At 42.1% G+C, this 18,877-nt stretch overlaps 1 protein-coding gene across 2 annotated transcripts in view; it reads left to right on the top strand.

Moving 5' to 3' along the window:
• Window positions 1–18,877, top strand: part of pola1 (polymerase (DNA directed), alpha 1) — a 66,568-nt gene that overhangs the window by 39,369 nt on the left and 8,322 nt on the right. For both annotated transcript variants that reach the window (XM_086306086.1, XM_086306085.1), the window contains exons 35-36: window positions 6,160–6,276; window positions 13,536–13,632. In XM_086306086.1, coding sequence (XP_086162212.1) covers window positions 6,160–6,276; window positions 13,536–13,632 — 214 coding nt within the window. The remainder of the gene's footprint in view (window positions 1–6,159; window positions 6,277–13,535; window positions 13,633–18,877) is intronic.

Below are 18,877 nucleotides of genomic sequence, written 5' to 3'. Positions count from 1 at the left end.
AAGGGTGAATGAAGACCGGAGAAGGTGATAATCCTGTTTTGAACAAAAGGTCAAATTGTTGAATAGAGAAGCTTTGATTAAGCGGAGGAGGTACAAAGTGGAACCGTTTGAGCTCTTTTCACTGTGTGTGTGTGTCTGTGTCTGTGTGAGAGAGTGCGTGTCTGTGAAGTAGACCGATTTTTAGGTCTATTCACTTTAGAGCTGGAAGTGTTGACTGCCAAAGCACAAAAAACAGTTAGAGGTCTTTCTGCGTGCGTATGTGTGTGTGGCAGGTGGATTCCTCTGCTGCAGAAGTCACATCAGAGAGGCTTCTCCACTTATACAGTACAACAATGGAGCTCAAATTGTCTCATTAATCAATTATTTGATTTACAAAACATCAATTATCAATAGTTTTGTTTTGTTTTTTTGGTTTTTGGTTTTTAGATGTGAATGTTTGCTCTCTGAGAGTAAAATAGGAACAGCGCTGGAAAAACAACTTTAAACTGTCGTTTTTTTTTTACTCTTTACATCACTGTAAGGTAAACTGCAGTTTTAAGAGAAATGATCAAACGGGAAATGTATACAGGATTCGAAAGTGTAATGGTTTAGAGAGAAGTATAGAAATGGCACCTAATTGAGTTTATTGGACCTTGTTGTTCCTGGAAGAGTGCCGTAACATCAGATTGACTGATAATCTATCAACTTCTCTGAACATATAACCAGTGCAGGTTTATCCATAATGATGGTGCTGTGTAAGCCCTGAGCAGCACACAGCCTTACATGTGGTCTGCAGTGTGGTGGATTCCTCACTAACACATTGCCATGGTGAGCCATCAGAGCAGAGGATCGAGACTAAAAAAGGGGCGTGGCTTATCAGCAGGAGTCTACAGTATAGAAGTAATGTAAGAAACAAATCTAATTTTATTGTCAGTTTTAGCCACGACTGAATTAATTGAATCAAAATCGTCAAACCTCTACTTTAATTACCATTTAAATTGGCTCAGTAGCAGCACTTTAAAGGGTTATCTGAGACTTGCAGGGCACTCGATCAGTCATTTATGGAACATTATCAGTGGATTATTCAGGCTGAACATTGTTTATAGGATTGCTTACTGAAATAAATAAACATGGAGATGACGAGGGAAGGTTTATGAACTACAGCGTCAAGAGTGATGTTGAATTCTCAGAGCCTAAATTATGAGATTGTAACAAAGCGGAGGGTTTCGGATGAGATAAATGTGTTTTAAAAATAAAAAAACAAACAAAGAAGAAGCTGTAGAGGAAGGGTACACTTCGTGGTGGGCCCTGTCGTGGCCTGGTCTTGCCTCTATTTGGTTAAATTATGTGGAACTCATTTGACATCTGCATTCAGTGTGTCAGGTATCCACTGCTGTAATTATGCAATTATGAGTCTTTATTCTCGCGTCCGACTGTACACCCCCACCCACCCCCACCCCCGCTCTTGCAATATGCCTCAATTAGACTTTTTTTTTTTTTTATCCTTCTTTGGTCCTGATGTGCTTCTTGTTTTCAGTCTTTTCTATGTGGCTCGCAGGTCTGCCGCACTTGATCCTAACTTAATTTTTTATTTCTTTCGGTATGTGGCTTGTGTGTGGACGGGTTTTTGGGGTCACAGCGGCAGAGCAGAAGGGCATTGTGGGTTCCTCCTTTGAACCTCCTCAGTCTTTGATGTGTGCCTTGTTAATTCATTTTAATTCATGTGAATGGGCGCCAATGAATATGTTTGTACGCACACTGAATGTTTGTGTGCCAGTGAATCAGGCCCATGGGAACAGCAGTGTGTGCCAAGGCTTGTGTCATAAGAAGTACACAAAAAAGACTGCGCTACAGCCTCCCACTCTCATACTCCTTATCTCCCACCTCCATGAACTATTGTCCTGCATGTGTCTTTATCAGACACGGTGAAGCAGTCTCATTTCCCATGATGCCTAGCTCTTTGCACAAGAACAGCAGAGGTGTTTGGATAATTAGTCCTGGCGCTGGGTATTGTGGGTAAAGCTGTGAACTCTGTGACTTTCTAATTGATTTGGGACATATGTGTGTGTTTGGTTTTCATTTAAAAGAGATTGGCCGAATTTCTCTCTGTTTGTGTGTTTGTGTGTGTGTAGCCTGTTTGTGTAGACGACATGTCTACGCCTTCATCTCCTGTTTGGGGGAGAAAAAAACTGCAATTTTTTTTTTTGCATATTTTTCTAGTATTCATGTTGAACGCAATAAATAAATTTGCAGATTTTTGATTGATGTGGTGAGGTGTACATGAGGTTACTGGAAATGTGTGCAGTTGCAGAAGGAATACTTGGGTTAGATGTATTTGTCTCTGGTTTGATCTAATTGGTTTGTTAAATTAAATGTATGAGAATGGATGAACCTACGCTCATCAGCCACTTTGTTAGGTGCACTTGTTCAACAGCCCATCGGTACAGATATCTAGTCAGGACAGTGCATTTAGGTTTGAAGACATGGTCAAAGTGACCCGCTGAAGTTCAAAGCAGGCATCAGAATAGAGAATAAAGGTGATTTTTAAGTGACTTTGAACATGATATGGTCTGAGTATTTCCGAAACTGCTAATCTACTGGGATTTTCCCGCATAATCATCTCTAGAGTTTAAAGAGGATGGCCTCAAAAAGAGAAATTATCCAGTGACCGCAGTTCTGTGAGTGAAAATGAATTGAAAAGGTCAGAGGAGAATGGAGCTTTAAATTGACAGAAAGGCAACAGCAACTCCAATAACCACTTGTTACAGCTAAGATATGCAGAGGAGCATCTCTTGTCAGCTAAGAACAGGAAACCGAGGCTACAGCTCAGTGTAATTGGTGAATATTGGAAAAAGTTGACTAATCTGGTGGGTCTTAAGTTTTCCTGTGACATTCAGACGGTCGGGACAGAATTTGCCGTGAACATAAAAGTTGGATCAATCCTTCTTTGTATCAATGGTTCAGCCTATGGGGGATATTTTCTTGGCACGCCATAGTTATCTTATTAACAGCTGACTATCTTTCAAATGCCACAAGCTACCCGAGTATTGTGCTGACCATCTTTTTATGATCAGTGGACCCATCTCCATGGTTCCACAGTCAGCAGATCTCAATTCTGCAGAGCACCTTTGGGATGTGGTGGTACAAGAGAGAAATCATGGATGTGCAGCCACTAAATCTGCAGCAACTCTGATGCTATCATGTCAATATGGAACAAAATCTCTGAGAGATGTTTCCAGCATCTTGTTGAATCAATGCCATGAAGAATTCGGATTGTTCTGAAGGCAGAAACCTGGTTTTAGGTACTAACAAGGTGTAACTAATAAAGTGGCCACTGAGGATGGCTCTATAGCAGTCCAACTGCTAAACTGACCTGCCACTAAAAATATTTAGTACATTATGAAAATTAAAATGGGACAAATTTTGCAATTAGTGATCCACAATGTGATGCTTTTTGGTCAGAAATTGCTGACATGAAATACTAGTCTCATATAAATCTCATAGCATCACAACGTCATTGGAACCCGGTGAAGCCCAAATTGCATAAAGAAACAGTGGCTGAACTGAAGTGCTGTTCATTTGTACTGGGTGGCTCAGTGGGGTGGAGTGGGTGGTCTGCCAGGCACATGGTTGGCAGTGTGATCCACAGCTCCTCCAGCCTGCATGCCTGGGTAACATACTAAACCCCAAAGTGCTCCACTGGTGGAAGAGTGTGTGATTGGAAGTAGGGCTGCCATGAGTAGTCGACTAGTCACGATTACGTCGACTATCAAAATCGTCGACGACTGATTTAATAGTCGACGTGTCGTTTGAAGCTTTGTAAGATCACAAAAGATGCAGGAATAAGTAGTAGGATTTAAGAGTGTAATAACGGACTGAAACAGAAGATGGCAGCACTGCATGTACAAGGATGCCAGCTGCCGTTAAACCCCGAAGAAGAAGAAGTAGCTCTGTCCCAGAATTCATAGCGCAGCCCAGCTAAGTTTCCAACGATGGCGGCAGCTAGTTAGTTTTAATATTACTCTTATTATTCTTTCTGGGTCACAAAATAAACGTTTAACATATGTTCAGGCGAGAATGTAGCTGTGTAAACCTCAAATATCTGCTCAGTTTATCAAGACACCACATATTTTTAAAAGCGCTCCGACATTTTCGGAGACATCTGTTACCCACTAGCTCGATAGCTAGCCGGGGGCAAGGCTCACTAGAGCCTGTAAGAACACCGGACTCCTGGCAAATCGTTTTCAAACCCACCGCCATCTTTCGCTACTCAGGTTAAACATATGTAAGTCATTTAGATAACTTAAAAATGTTATTGTTTGGCTTTTTTTAGTATTTTATTTGTTCCAGAGTAAATCGGTTTGGCTGAGATTAAAGTTATAGTTTTTACACATAGTTACATAGTTTTTGAATAAATGTCAAGCAGACAACTGAAGTGGGAGATGCTGGAGAAAATACTCCGGTGTCCTGTTATATTTTAGATAGCAAGGAGTTTATTAAACTCCACCGAAACAATCTGCAAATTTCATTAAAATTTAATAAACGATCATCTTGTCTTTATTTTTAGTTAGCACATACCTTAAACACTTAAAGCTGTAAGCTAATGATAGTTATATAAGAGCAGATGCATGCTGGTTCAATAAGTTGTACGTTTTACGTCCAATGGATGCATGATCTGATTAGTCGACTAATCGCAAAATTAATTGGTGACTAGTCGACTATCAAAATAATCGTTTGTGGCAGCCCTAATAGGAAGTGTATGTGTGGGTGTAAATGGGTAAATGTGAAGTAATAACTGGATTAACTGCTCAGTTAGAGTAGAAAAGCTTTATGTAAGTACCAGTCCATTTACCATTACAGTATTGTTCACTGATGGTTTACTATAGAAACATCGTAAAGATTTTGCAGGAGAAATGCATCCTTAAAATCAAACATGCTTTTTACAATAACCTTAAAAAAATCTGACAGATTATTAAAAGGACCAATACAGGGGAAAAAGTTGTTCATATAGGGTTAAATCAGCTGTAAAGAAAATAATCCTCACCATTTCTTTTGGTTGCTGCTTTTCAAAACTGATTAGAAGACAAAGGCGGACCTAAAAATCAATCAGAGCTACCGTGTGTGTGTGGTGGGTGAAGGGGGGTGGTATTGATAGGCAGACAGGTGCAGCAGTTTTGAAGGGGTTTATTTTGACTGAATGGGGAGAACGAAGGCTAGCTGGATGTAGGAAAGGAGCAAAGGCGTTGATGGCGGTGGGTCTTATGCTCTGTCATTAGTTGGGCATTAACCCCCTCCCCTTTAAACCGTCTTTTAGTAATGACAGGGCATAAGAAGCAGAAAGGGGAGGAGTGATCTGGAAGAATATGGGGAGATTGAGAGGGTTAGCCCACAGCACCTGCCCAGGGTAACTACCTCACTCCAGGAGGTCCTAACTACTGCCGTTTTGGCTGTCTGCTGCTCTGCCTGTATGACAGAGCAGGACCCTGACACACAGCAGCTGAAGATACATCAAAATGTAAAGAAAAGGAAACATGAAAAGGCAGTATGCGAAGTCAGTAAACTTCTTTTTATTTCATGCAGTTTTTTTGTTGCATTTTACAAATCCTATTTGCAGTGCGTTTCTTGTCAGATTGTTGTGCAAAATTAGAGCAGCAAAATGGAAACAACAATTTTCAGCAAAATTTCCTCATTACCAGAAACAGTTTTTAAAAGCACCACAAGACAACAAGTTTTTTTCTTCTCCCCAATTTTTTAAGAACACCTTTAGCAACAAAGTGGTAAATCAACACGTTTTATAAACGAGTAATGACATTGGATGCTTTGAATGTGTTTTCTGTGTTCATCTGTTTGATGGAAATGTACATTAATTCATGTGTTTTCATCAAGAATCCTTTAAACATGATTTCTAATCACTGTTGCAGTAGCAGAACTTCAGAGTATAATAAATGCCTTAAAAATTGAATGAAGTATTTTAAAACTTATTTAAAACTTTAAAAAAATGTTGGTTTTGTTTTGTTTTTCCTTTGTGTTTTTCTCTGTCAAAGCAGCAAGTTGAGATTTTCATCCAAAAACCTCACAAAAAATTTAACTAACAAGCAACAAATCGCAACATTTGGAAAACTTTGTGTGTTTGCAGCTGTTTCACAGCTGGCCGAACTAAGCCAGTTTCATGTGTCATAGGGCTGGTTGGTGTGCGAGGACCAGGCCTGTCAGAACAGGACCAGACGTTTGCCCATCGCCTTCTCCCGGCATGGACCCATCTGCCCCGCCTGCAGCAGGGCGACACTTAGACCCGAGGTAACGCACCCGCAAACATCAGAGTTCACACTGGCACACACGTGGCTTTGCATTCCCATTGGCTTAAAAGAAATATACCCCAGGCTGAGTTAAATCTCCACAGCAGCATGGGTTGTTGCATTCTGTGGGTCTTTTCCAGTTGATGGTGCTATGGAGCTGCAATATCCGCTCTCATATGTGCTGTGCATTTCTGCTCATTAGCGTCACATTTCCTCAAATAAACACTCTGATAAAACCAATCTTTGTCGTGTGTGTGTGTGAGCGACTGTGTGTCAGCGCACATGTGTGCCACTCTGTCTGTGTTTGGAAGGCACTAAGAGCTTGGATGGTAGTTTAGCCATTAAAAGCATCTGTCTGTCCAGCTCTGGTAGCCGCCTTATGAACACTTTGTTAGTTTGACCACTGGATTTAAAAGAAACACTCTCCCTTTCAATTTGAGCGTGACAGTTCAATCTGCTTTTTGTCTTTTCTGCCTCTGTCCCATTCTTACCATTCCTGTCTCAAGCCTTTGCTTTAACTCTCTCCTGTCAATTCTTTTTCTTTCTTTCTTTTTTTTAACCATGCGTGTTCTGCCCCTTCTGTCCCCCCACTCCACCCCCCACCCCCACCCCCCCACTCCACCCCCCCCCCCCACCGGCTGCTTTGCTGTGTCTGGCTCTGTGGCGACAGGTTGTAAACCAGAAGGCCAATTTCTGCTGTCACTGTAGCCACTTAGGCAGCCATTGCTGTGCCTGAGGGCCGTGGCACTTTAAACTGTGGGCTGAATAAAACATTTAACTCTCTGTGCTCGTTCATGCACCCTTTCTCTACTTTAAAAACTGCAGCCTGTCTTCATTTTACTTCACGGTTTGACTCCACAGACTTGGCCTTTTTATCTAAATCCATGGGTTGCTGATGATGAAGACAGATGTAAGCAGTTTTGTGTAAAAGTCAGGATGAATACTCAGAGGATATTATTGATACCAGTGCAAGACCACCGGGTCTGTGAGGATTTTCTGTGTGGGGAAGAACATCAGGTTTTCAGCATCAGTGCAAGTGTTTCATCGCGCAGTAATATTTGCATGTGACTCAGATGTTCAAAAATCTTTGTTTGGCAGTGTGCAACTGTCAGGAAAAGATGCCAGCATTGCTAAAAGGAACTTATAAGCCTGGAGCCATACGCTTCCAATGAACCGGACAATTTGGAACAGGTTTTCATCTGGAGCTTGTTCTTAATTCCCCATCCCTGCTTGCAAGGTGCTTTGCATACATTTAAAAACGTTGAACGAAATTTTATTTTTGTTTCAAATTCAAACATTGGGTAAGACAACATCTGTGGAGATCAGGCTTGGCATTTTATTTTAAGAACAAGGAGTAAAAGTGGTCTTTAGGAATAGTTCTCCAGATTTCCTGATTATTTTTCCTCTGTAAATTGGCTGGTTTTTGCACATATTTTGAGTCCTGTCCTTGTGCAGTACATCCATCCAGCCATCCTTTCTCTTCCCCTTATTTCCCCTTATTCAGGGTCATGGGTGGGTGCACTGTTGCAGTCACACCTATGGACAATTTAGAATCACCACTTAACCAGTTAGTTTGGACTGTGGGAGGAAGCTGGGGTATCCCAGAGAGATCATGAACGGTCCCAACGATGGTAGATGGTGGATTTTAACCCAGGAGCTTCTTGCTGCAAGGCAACAGTGCTAATCACTACATGTCTGTGCTGCCCAAGAAACTTTTTTTTTTCTTTATAAAGCCTAAGGAAACATTATGAATCATTAGTAGTTGTTTTTAAGCCCTTAATTACAAGCAACGTGTTGCACAAACACCTAACTTGTTCCCATTTCTTTACTTAAACCCATGAACAAAGATATTTACACCAATAATGTGATTCTCAAAGTGCCATTAGCTGAAAATGTGGCAAATCTGATGCAGAAAATAAACAGTATTTTAAAGTTTTGTGCTGGAAATAGGAATTAATCATGGAAAGACCTGACAGATGTATTTGGCCCTTTAGTTGATCCATCTGTTGTATTCTTAAGGAAGGGAAAGGCTGAGATATTCTATTTTGCACTATTGCTGAACTGAAAATCAGTGGCAACAGGTCTTATGGAGTGATGAACCCACATTTGAAATTTGTAATCAATCCATATGAAGAAGGTCAGGAGAGGAATACAACAGTGTCTACAACCATCTGTATAAGGTGGAGGCTTTGTGGTTTGGGGGAATTATGAATATAGAAAAGTACCATCAGACTTGGATCCACCATGTGGAAAACATCTGATTGGCAACAGCTTCGTTTTCCAGCATCTAAGTGACCCCAAACGCTCTACCAATGCCATAAAAAGCATAGCTGGATAGAAAAATCACTCAAGACTTTCCAACAGTACTGCATTTCTTTCCTCTGACTGTAACGTGCAAAGACCCATCCCTGCTTTGACTCTGATTGGCCTTTCTAACCAGCCATGTAATTTGAAGGCTAACTAAGCAACAAACCGCAAATCAGAAGCAGGATATGGGCAGATTACATTGTTGTGTTAATGAAATAAAAGACAGTAGACGTTTCCACACATTGCAGGTGAATAACAAACAAATAATTTTGGACACTGACATGAAACTGATCTATTGTTTTAGTTGTCTGTTGAGGGATTTGAACCTAGATGGAGGCGCTGTGTGCAAAATGCTGGCTTTTACTCTTTCTGTGGCTCACGTCTGTGTCACTACCGACTGCCGCTACAGTGTGAGGCTGGAATAAACAGACGTGACACAGGGGGTAGACATGATGTAGCAAGTATTAGAGCAGTAATTGTTTTACAGTGTAGTTGTTTCTGTGATGTTCAGATTTTGGCACCTTTTCTGTGGTGTCCTGGTTTTCCCACTCACAAACATTTTAGACAAGTGGAGGTGTGACAGAAATATGCCACGTCTGGTCGAAATATAACACATGGGAATAAACTTGACTGTTTTCATGATGTTGAAGCACTTTTTAAAGATGGCTTTGCTGCAAAGTTTAAAGTCTGTTTTTCTCCGTGAGTGTAAGTAAACAGATTCATTAGACTAATATTAAAAATACTTTTTATTATGTTATGAATTCATCTCGGAATCCCTTCGCAAGTACATCACTGAGTCTTTATTGGCCTTTAGTGTGCTAGCTTCAACATTACAGCTCTTTAAATACCTTGTGAGCACAAAGGGCTGCCACTTAGCAATATAGCAAAGGCTGTATTTGAGCAATACATTTAATTTTGAATTATTGCTGCTGATTTCCTTTGTTTTTTCCTGCAATAGTATAAGTCATGATTCGTAGTAGGCTAATTTTGACTTTTCAGCACTGTTGTCTGAATCGAGCCAGTGCACAGAGATTAACAGTCCAGCAGCTTACGTTTTTAATTGCTGCTAATTATGCAAAGTATTCAAGAGACCATTCATGGCAGTCTGAGCTGGTGTGGACCGCTCACGCTAGCAATGAAGAAGACGAGAAATTAGCCAATTTCCACTGAGAGGTGGTCTCCTTTTTTCTTTTTTAAATGCATTAAAGTTCTGATTCTTTTTGAAACGTCCATCAGATTCATGTGCGTCCTGCCTGCTTTATCACTCTGGACACATTCCCTTCTTGCTTTTCGTCTGCCAGCATCATCATAGTTTATCGGTCTCAAATATGCAACAGCCACATAGACGATTAGTGGTTCTGCTTTTGTGTACGCTGCACCAAAGGTAGTTTTTGTGTGTGTCAGAGCTTCTGTAAACGGAGTATCTTGTTTGTGACTCCTTGTTCCCGCGTCTCTCTCTCTCTGCATCATGGTACGTTTACTGTCACTGTGGGGCTGCCTCTTCTCCTTCCTCCATCTCTCTCTCACTCTGCCTCTTCCTTCTTCTCCCTCCTTCTCTCACTCCCTCTCCCCCTCTCTCTGGACACAGATTCAGAGCGTGATCTGATCTCCATGTAATGGGAGAGTAATAGGCACTCTGCCTTGATTGGTTGGTAATTTGGGGGAGTTATGCACAGGTGCAATTTGTAATATTTTCAGTAAATTAAATTTCTTTCTCTTCCTCTCTCCTCTCGCTCCCTCTGCAGTGCTTAACTCAAATAGGCTATTTTTTTTCTCACCCTGTCTCAAATCTGTCCTGACTTTTCCTTCCCCCTCCTCCCCCCACCTCTTTATTCACTGCTTTCTTTCCCCGTTCCTTTCTTTTCATTTTCTTTCCCTCCCCTCCCTCCCTCCTTAGCTCCTACACTTATTCTCTCTTCTCTTGGCTCGCTCTCTTTCTCTCCTCCTCTCGCCCTCCCTTTCTGTCTCTCTCTCCCTCTCTCTCTCTTTTTCTCCCCTCGTTTTATTGATGTACGCTCAGGCGCCCATTAGAGCTCCCTTTTTCCCTCTAGTGGAAATTGCAGCATGTTAATTTTCACACAAATTACGGCAATAGCAGGTATCTCTATTTGATACATTATAGCGGGAGCAATCAGAGATAATTGAGTGCCTTTCAGAGGGAGACGGCTGCATTCACTGCCGGCTCAAAGCTGCCCCATTATCGCCTAATCGCTCTTTAAACACTGAATTTTGCCGAACAAAAATTCTTGTCATAATTTTGCTTAAGTGTATTTGGAAATCACAGTCCTTTGAGCGAGGATAATTGAAATCAAATCCCTTTCACTGGAGCTGACATTTCTACATTTCCCCCCAATTGAAATTAATTTCAAAAATTGAGCATGAATATCTTCAAATAGCAGGCAATTATGCCTTTCAATGGGGAGAAATTACCGGTGCTGAATCGTTGGAGGCTTGCGGGCGAGAGCACCAGTTAAATGCCTTTGTTTCCCGCCGTGTTTGCCTAGTAAAGATTTACATATATTGACTCATTATGGTGTCTTGTGAAGCTGATCGGCGTGACTACCACAACTGGCAATAACGCTCATCGCATCTAAAAAGCTCAAGAGTTTTAAAGCCTTGTGGCCTCACAGCTGAGGGAAAAATGTATGTTTGTTTCTCTCCATCTCCCTCCCTTTCTCACTCCCTCTCTCTTTCTGCAGCTGCAGTAGCACGAGTGCTTGTAGACTCAGTATTTACAATGCATGTTTGCAGCAAAGCCAGAAAGAAGCATGCAAAGCCGAGGCCCTTGTCCGTGTCACCGGTGCTGGGATGTTTTCTGCCATGTCAAAGCCACTGGATGCTTGTAGTTTCACAGCAGTTCACACATGTTACAGCCTCTGTAACCCAAAAAAGCGGGGGGAAAACTGGCTGTGTTTTTGTTTTTGTTTGGCCTGCTCTCTCCCTCGCATGCTCGCAGAATATTGTCTGTCTGACTACCTTTCATTAACTGCTTCACTGGTGTACCTGAGCGACAGTGTAGTGCGCAAAAGTTCTCTGGAGGTTGGATATGTGCGCGCACCTGTGTCACGTAAAAGATAGAGGCAGGTGTTTTTAAGACTGAGGAAGTCTTGAGTGCTTGTTTTATTGCGTGAAGCCATTTTAGACTGTTGCTCTGTGATTTGGATCAATTTGTATGATTTAGCCTCTTTTCTTATTTCTTACTTTTACCTTTTATTGTATACATCCTCTCCCTCACTTTATCGTCCTCCTGACACATCTTCCTTATGGCGTAACTGTGTTTTGTAGCTGGGTCGGGGTTGTGTGCATCTGTGGGGAGGCAAGGGAAGGGGGTGGGGGGGTAGTCAGTCAGGGATGAGGGAGGCAAAGGAGCAAGGGGTACGAGGTGGGGGCTGGGGGGTCCAACACTCCCGGGAGAGAGGCAATTTCACAGCTGGTTTGCTCCTTAGGCAGTCAGGCTGAAAATGCTGCAGATTTGTGGAGCAAATTGAAATGGTGTCAGTGCAGGAACAAAGCGCCGAGCTGAATGACGAGGTAGGTGTGTGTGTGTGAGTGTGGGAGAGTGAGGTGGGGTTGAGGGGCTCTAAATTCAATAACAATCCTGTAACATTTTAGCCACGCCTTTCTGACACCTGTCAGTCAGTCAGTGCGGCACGACTGGCCCGCCCACAATCAGCATTATATTGTTCAAATGTGTGTGTGTGCATTTTTTTTTTTCTTTCCCTAAGAGGAAGAAGCGACGCGCTGTTTGTGCCGACCGAGCTTGTTCAACCTTGGCAACCGTAACCGAGGCTCCATTATGGGATGCGCATGGTTTGGTTGTTGACTAGGCAAGTGCATCAGCGGTCAACAGCTGTGCGTGCCATGTGGGCAAGCCATAGAAAGCCATTAAACACACACTCGCTTTCACACATCACACAGTTTGCGTATAGCTGCATTAGATACTCTTGCCACTTGATTATGCCACAGCAGTAAAAACTGAAATTACAATTACGCACATTCCCGATTGGCAGGTATAATGGGCGCACACATACTCGCTTCACTCACACACACACACACACACACAGAGACACACGGATACTGACACACAGGGATTGTCGGGGGATTCTTCCTGGTGGTAATAATAAAGCACTCGGCGCACACCTGATGGCAGTGTGGGGTCGGGGCTTAGCGTGCCCTCTGCAGCGTAGCAGGGAAATGACGAGCCAATAACTGCAATTAAACATGCAGTATAATGGCTAATCAAATTGACAGCCTCGGCTGTTCACATGCCTCTCTCACAATGGCTTATCACAACAAACTATTATGAGGGAGGGTATTTCAGGCCTGATCCCCTCTTTTCGTTCTCTCTCACCATCTCTCACTTCTTTCCGAGTCTTGCTTTCTTTTGCTCTGTTTTCCTTCTTTTTTTTCTCTCCCCTCCCTCCCTCCCACCGCTGTCTTGCTCATCCTCTCCGTCTCTTTCCCCTCTCTCCCTCTGGCAGGCTGTCGTGTGGCTCCATTTAATTGCAGTGGAGATTAACAAAGCAAGCAAATTTGTTTTCTCGCTTTACTGTGTCACACAGAGGAAGGGAGATGTTTTCAGGGAAGTATAGTCATTTGAGCTAGGTGCACCCTCTTAGAATTATGTTTAATGTGCCTGTTTTTCAAACTGGTAAACCACTTTTATTATTCTGTTGTTGATGGGTTTTTTCCCCTCCTGTCATGATCTTGACTCCGCTCTCGGCGGAGTGAATAATGGTGATTAATCACTTATTAATGCAGAAATGGAGCAGTAGTGTTGTTGGTGAGGTGGCTGGATAAGACTAGTAGTGACAGGGATATTCCACACATGCAAGAAAAATATACACGAGGCTCCTCATCCGCTTCCAAACAACACTTTTGCCTTAATCCATATCGGGTGGGGTTTTCTTGATGAAGTAAATCTTTTTGTGTGTGTCTGTGTTCTCTCTGCAGTACTCGGAGAAGGCCCTATACAACCAGCTGTGCTTCTACAGGTTCATCTTTGACTGGGAATACGCAATCACAAAAGTACTAAATACTGACGAAAAAAGTAAGATAACACACACCCAGCATACTTGTTGCAATAAATCGAATTCATTGTTTTTCACGTGGCCTGTAGGTGGTTTTGGTTTGAGCTGCACAGTTAGAGAGCTCTTGTGTAGAAATGTCTGCCTTTACTAGAATATAACTAGTTACATGATGCAGAAACCTTGTTGTGAACAATTTCATGCAGGAACTATTGTCTTTATACTGTTTACATCCACCAGCTGAGGGGGAGTGGCATTAATGTTTACGTCCTGTCACAGTGTTAAAAGTGCTAAACCTTTTATAATGGGTGTACAGATGTTTTAATCTTCAGTGACACAGATGTTGAATGTAGACAGTAGAAAGAAAATGCTCACGATATGATGCTTGGACTTTGGTTTTTTGTGAGTAAGGTAAGTGCCATCCACTTCCATTATATTCAAAAGAAGGCTGATCTGTCCCAAACGGGCCAGCTTTTACACCAAAACAATCTACAGTTGATGATTGAACCCCACTACGGGACAAATGAAAAATTAAGGCCAAATTAATACATCAACCAATATTGATTGATGATTGATTTCTTTGTGATAAAGAATAAGGTTTGGGGCGAGTTGTCCTCCAAAGTTTTACTTTGTGTTTGTTTTGAAACTGGCTCTGCTTTTGTAAATTTAGTCATATTTTATTCATTTTTCTTCCTTCTCTGCTATACAGCCACTGAAAGTGAAATCAAGTTAGTAGAGCCACTGCTGAACTTTGAATTTTAATGTCCTAACAAAGCTTCCTCACAAATACATGTACAACATAGCATGAGCAATCAATGTCTTAACATAAACCTTTTACCCAGGCTGCACTTAAAATATTCACCAGTGATGTGACACACACATGTACGCTCACACACACACACACACACACACAAAAGTAGCGGAGCCTGGGCATTGGATATGGGAAGGGGGGTTAAGGACATTCAGCTCCTCGACTCGACAGCCCTAATTTAGGAGTCGGATTCAATCACACACACATACAGAATGCAAAACGCTCCAATCACTAGAAGAAAGAAGGAGAGAGCCCTCCATCGCTCTGCCTCTACCCCTACCCTCACTGTCCATCTCTACTGCTTTCTCTCCCTTGCTCTCTCTGTCTTTTTGCTCTCTCTCTCTCCCCCTCTCTTGGACAGGCACTCGTTTGGCTGTGTTGATTGAAAACAGGTTTTAGATTTGGGGAAATGATAGGGGGAGTAATGGGCGCGCTGACGAAAGGATAGCCCTTCTCATATAATGGGACATGGAGCGTATATTTCCCCCCTTGGACTCAAATAGACGCTACTCCAGTGATCTGGGCGCACTCAGTAGGCGTCAGCCGCAAGGCCTCTTTACCCATAGTTCTCCCTGATTGATGTCACTTGATTCGAAAGGGCCGCTGGGCCGAGTGATTTATTTATTTGATTAAATTTTGTATGTATGTATGTTATTTATGTATGTATGCTTGAATGCTGCGGGTGTGCACACTGGGACCTGAGTAAGGCAGGGAAAGAGTGAGACAGCAGAGTTAAATATAACGTGTAATCAACAGATGACCACTCAGAAGATGGAGGGAGCTAAAATGGAGGGATTGGACCATTGTGGAGGAGTGGGGGGAGACTAACATGATTATAGTCTACATTTTTTTGCTTTTATTTCCGTCTTCGCCCAGATGCAAGAAATCGTCGCCAATCAATCCTCGACTCTTTCTTTATGCTCCTGTGCTTTGCACTGTTTTTGATCTCTTTGAACTTTCTCGTCCACAGTTTCTCATTTTTGTGTTTCACGGCGCAATACTGTAGAGTATATCCACTATAAGGGTACAGAGTTTACTATACAGTGTTCAGTAAACAGCAAATGGTTGGATGGTTGTGGGTTTGTTTAACATCTGAACTTATGATTCTTGAAAGCTTTTTGATTTGAGATATTTATCTGTTCAGTTAAGTATCAGAGGGGCTGTTAATCTGCTTCAGCTGCTTTGGAGTTTATGACTATGAGACAACTCCTAACACGGCAATGTATTTACAGACCACTGACACATTTTCCTCCATATTTTCTGGGTGAATATTACTAATGATAATATGAGGAGATACATGGACCTGGCAGAGGTTCCAAAGGTAGTCCACCTCCTCCAGGATGGCACATCAATATGTGGCATTGCCAAAAGGTTTCCTGTGTCTCACAGCATAGTCTCAGCAGCATTTAGATTCCAGACACTTAGTCTAGCAGAGTTAGACAGGGCAGTAGAAGATCCTTAATCCAACAGCAAACCTGGTATCTGCTCCTTTGCCCAAGGAGGAACAGGAAGAGCACTGCCAGAGCTACAAAATTAACTCCAGCAGGCCACAGGTGTGAATGTCTCTGACCAAATAATCAGAAACAGACTTCATTAGGGTGGCTTAGTGGGCCCTGGGCTCACTGCACTGTACAACCTGATTGGCATTTGCCTTTGAATACCAGCACTGGCAGGTCACCCTCTGGCACCCTGTGCTTTTCACAAATGAGAGCAGGTTCACACTGAGCACATATGACAGATGTGAAAGGGTCTGGAGAAGTCGTGAAGCCTATAACATCGGTAAGCATGACCAGTTTGGTGGTGGATCAGTGATGGTCTGTGGATGTATATCCTGGTAGGGACACAGACTTCTACAGGCACCCTGACTACCATTAGCTACCAGGATCAAATCGTTGGACCTGCTGTCAAGACCCAGGTGCACTGGATCCTGGGTTCCTCCTGGTGCACAATGTCTGGCCTCATGTGGTGATCTATGCAGGCATTTCCTGGATGACAAAGGGATTGATACCACTGACTGGTCCCCAATCTCACCTGACTAAAATCCAATTTAAAAAAACAAAAACTGGGACGTTATGTTTCAGCCCATCCAACACCAGCAGGTTGTATCTCAGGCTCAGTGATGCGATGTTCCAATTAAGTGCAGAGATCCACTTAGAGCAAAAACTAAAACTCTGCTTATTAATTCATCCTGATTATTTGTGTCGATATCAGCTTGTTGTCAATTCTCAGCTGGGAAACTACTGTTAGCTCCCTTTTAGAGCAACACTGAGTAAGGTGTAGTGCACACACTGTTCTCATCTCATGGCCAGAAATTTTATTCCTGCCAATATGACAAGAGCTCATTGTCAGTATAAAAAAAGAAATGTAGCAGACATTACACATCACACTAATAATTGCCGTGTTTCTTCAGGTTAAACATGAGCATGTTGCAGATGTAGAGTACAAAGAGTAGCTACAAGTGTGGAGAGAAGTGGTCCAGTTTCCTCTTGACATGGTAGAAAACGTGCCTCAGTGAAGGGTCACAGATCAGTGGATACACAGATCAGAAGGGTCCTGGAGGGATGTGATGAGCCACCAGACGGTGGTCTTAACTGCAAGTGGAAGTCATGTTAACTTGTTACTCTACTCACTCACCAGACCGCAGCACAATCCGCTGTTCTTCACCACACTTGGATGGTTTACTTTCATAAATCACATCTCCACTGTTCCATTTTCTCTTTTCATGCTTCTTCCCCTAAAACCTGTTTGAGAGACAGAATGTGTGACTGTACGCTGTCTGTCACACCCAGTGTTGTTCTGCACTGCCCAGCACTCTGCAAAGTTAACACTGACATGACAGATGCAGTGATAGCTGCGATTCTGGGGATTCGCCTATTAATTGTTGGGCAGCTCCTGCATGGTCAAACTTCTCTTGCTGCTCTAATGCCCTGATGCTAGAAACCATCAAGGTGACAGCTCTCAAACAGCTATGTTAGGAATACTGATCTAAATTAAAAAGTGAAAATAACGATGACATTGAGGCCACATTTATCAAAGCTCTGTCAATAATTCAACATGTCATGTTTCAGTCATCACACATACATCACTGTGTTAACAGTGTTTTGCTTTGTGTGTCTGTATCCATTAATCCTGTCTAGAAATACTAACAAACCAAATGTGTCCACTGCAGTTCTGTGCAAAAGTCTTGAGCCACCCTTCATTTCTTTTCATTTACATTCAAGGATCCAGACTTTCTTTTAACCTTTTAAAGTGGTCTTGAGAAAAAGTTCTCCAGGTTTTCTGAAGATCTTTCAAAGTTTTTCTTTGTACACTGGTTGCTTTTTCACTTATTTTCAGTCCAGTCCATGCACCCGACCATTTTCAGTGACACTGGATGCTGGCCTATGAGTCATTCAAGCATAAAAAAGGCACCTATATTTAGAGCGGGGCCATATGACCAAAAATATTTTTCATGATATACATTTGAAAATTTGCAGTAACGATATAACTGACGATATAATTGACACTAGAAAAAATACTTTACAACTCCACAACTTTAATAGTGCAAAAAAAAACATAAATGTATTTTCACTTAAACAAGCAGCTGTTTTTTATGTGCATTAAAGTTATATAAAAATTTAACAGTTCAAATGCAAATTCCTTGCTGACAGTTTAACCAAAAGGCATTTCCAGTGGAAACTGGCCGACATATCCTCAGCATAACCATGTATAATATCCACAAAACTTAAAAAGAGGTTATACACAAACAATATTATGTTGAAGCACAGTACGTATCACTCCGTGAGGCTCCTGCCTACAATACCCGTAATTCTCCGACAATCCATCAAGCGGTGCGGCTTCGTAGCTTAGCAAAGTCGTGTTAAAACATTTGCTGAGCACCATGTACCACATAAAATCGTTTCAAGGTCAGTAAACACAACCAGAATTCATACATAAGGCACACGGGATTATAAGGGGCACTGTCGATTTTCAGAAAAATCAAAGGACTGATTTTAAGTGTGCCGTATTTTACAAAAATACACGGTAATAACGACGGCCCGCTAGCATGCTCTACCAAAAGTAGTGCTTTGTTGTGTATCTGACGGACCAAAGCTAAACCAGTTCCACACCACTGAAGTTGCACCAGTTCTGGTTCATCCGCTTCATTCAACGATCCGCTTTCGCTCTTCTCATTCTCAGTTGGCGCCATGTGCGTATGAAAACAAAGGCACTGCACATGCGCGTTTTACCCATATTCTATCGCCATATTTCATTTTCTTATCGTTGCCCAACATTATACTGGTATTACCGTGAACGGTACGATATGGCCCAGCCCTACCTATATTAAGTGTTGTGTATACATGACAGATGACTTAGCAAACAACCAGTTTGTATCTTAAGGCACTTTATTATCAGCCTGTCACAAACATGCAAATATAAATATATAAGTGGACAAGTATACAACTATATAGTCAATA

Source organism: Aulonocara sp. 'chitande type north' Nkhata Bay, linkage group LG9 (assembly GCF_057382095.1).
Source record: "Aulonocara sp. 'chitande type north' Nkhata Bay isolate Kocher_YH1m ecotype deep benthic linkage group LG9, A_spYH_male_GT1.1, whole genome shotgun sequence".
In the NCBI taxonomy this organism is placed as follows: Eukaryota; Metazoa; Chordata; class Actinopteri; order Cichliformes; family Cichlidae; genus Aulonocara; species Aulonocara sp. 'chitande type north' Nkhata Bay.
Note: the sequence above shows the minus strand (reverse complement) of the source record. Positions and strands in the feature narration are given on the sequence as shown.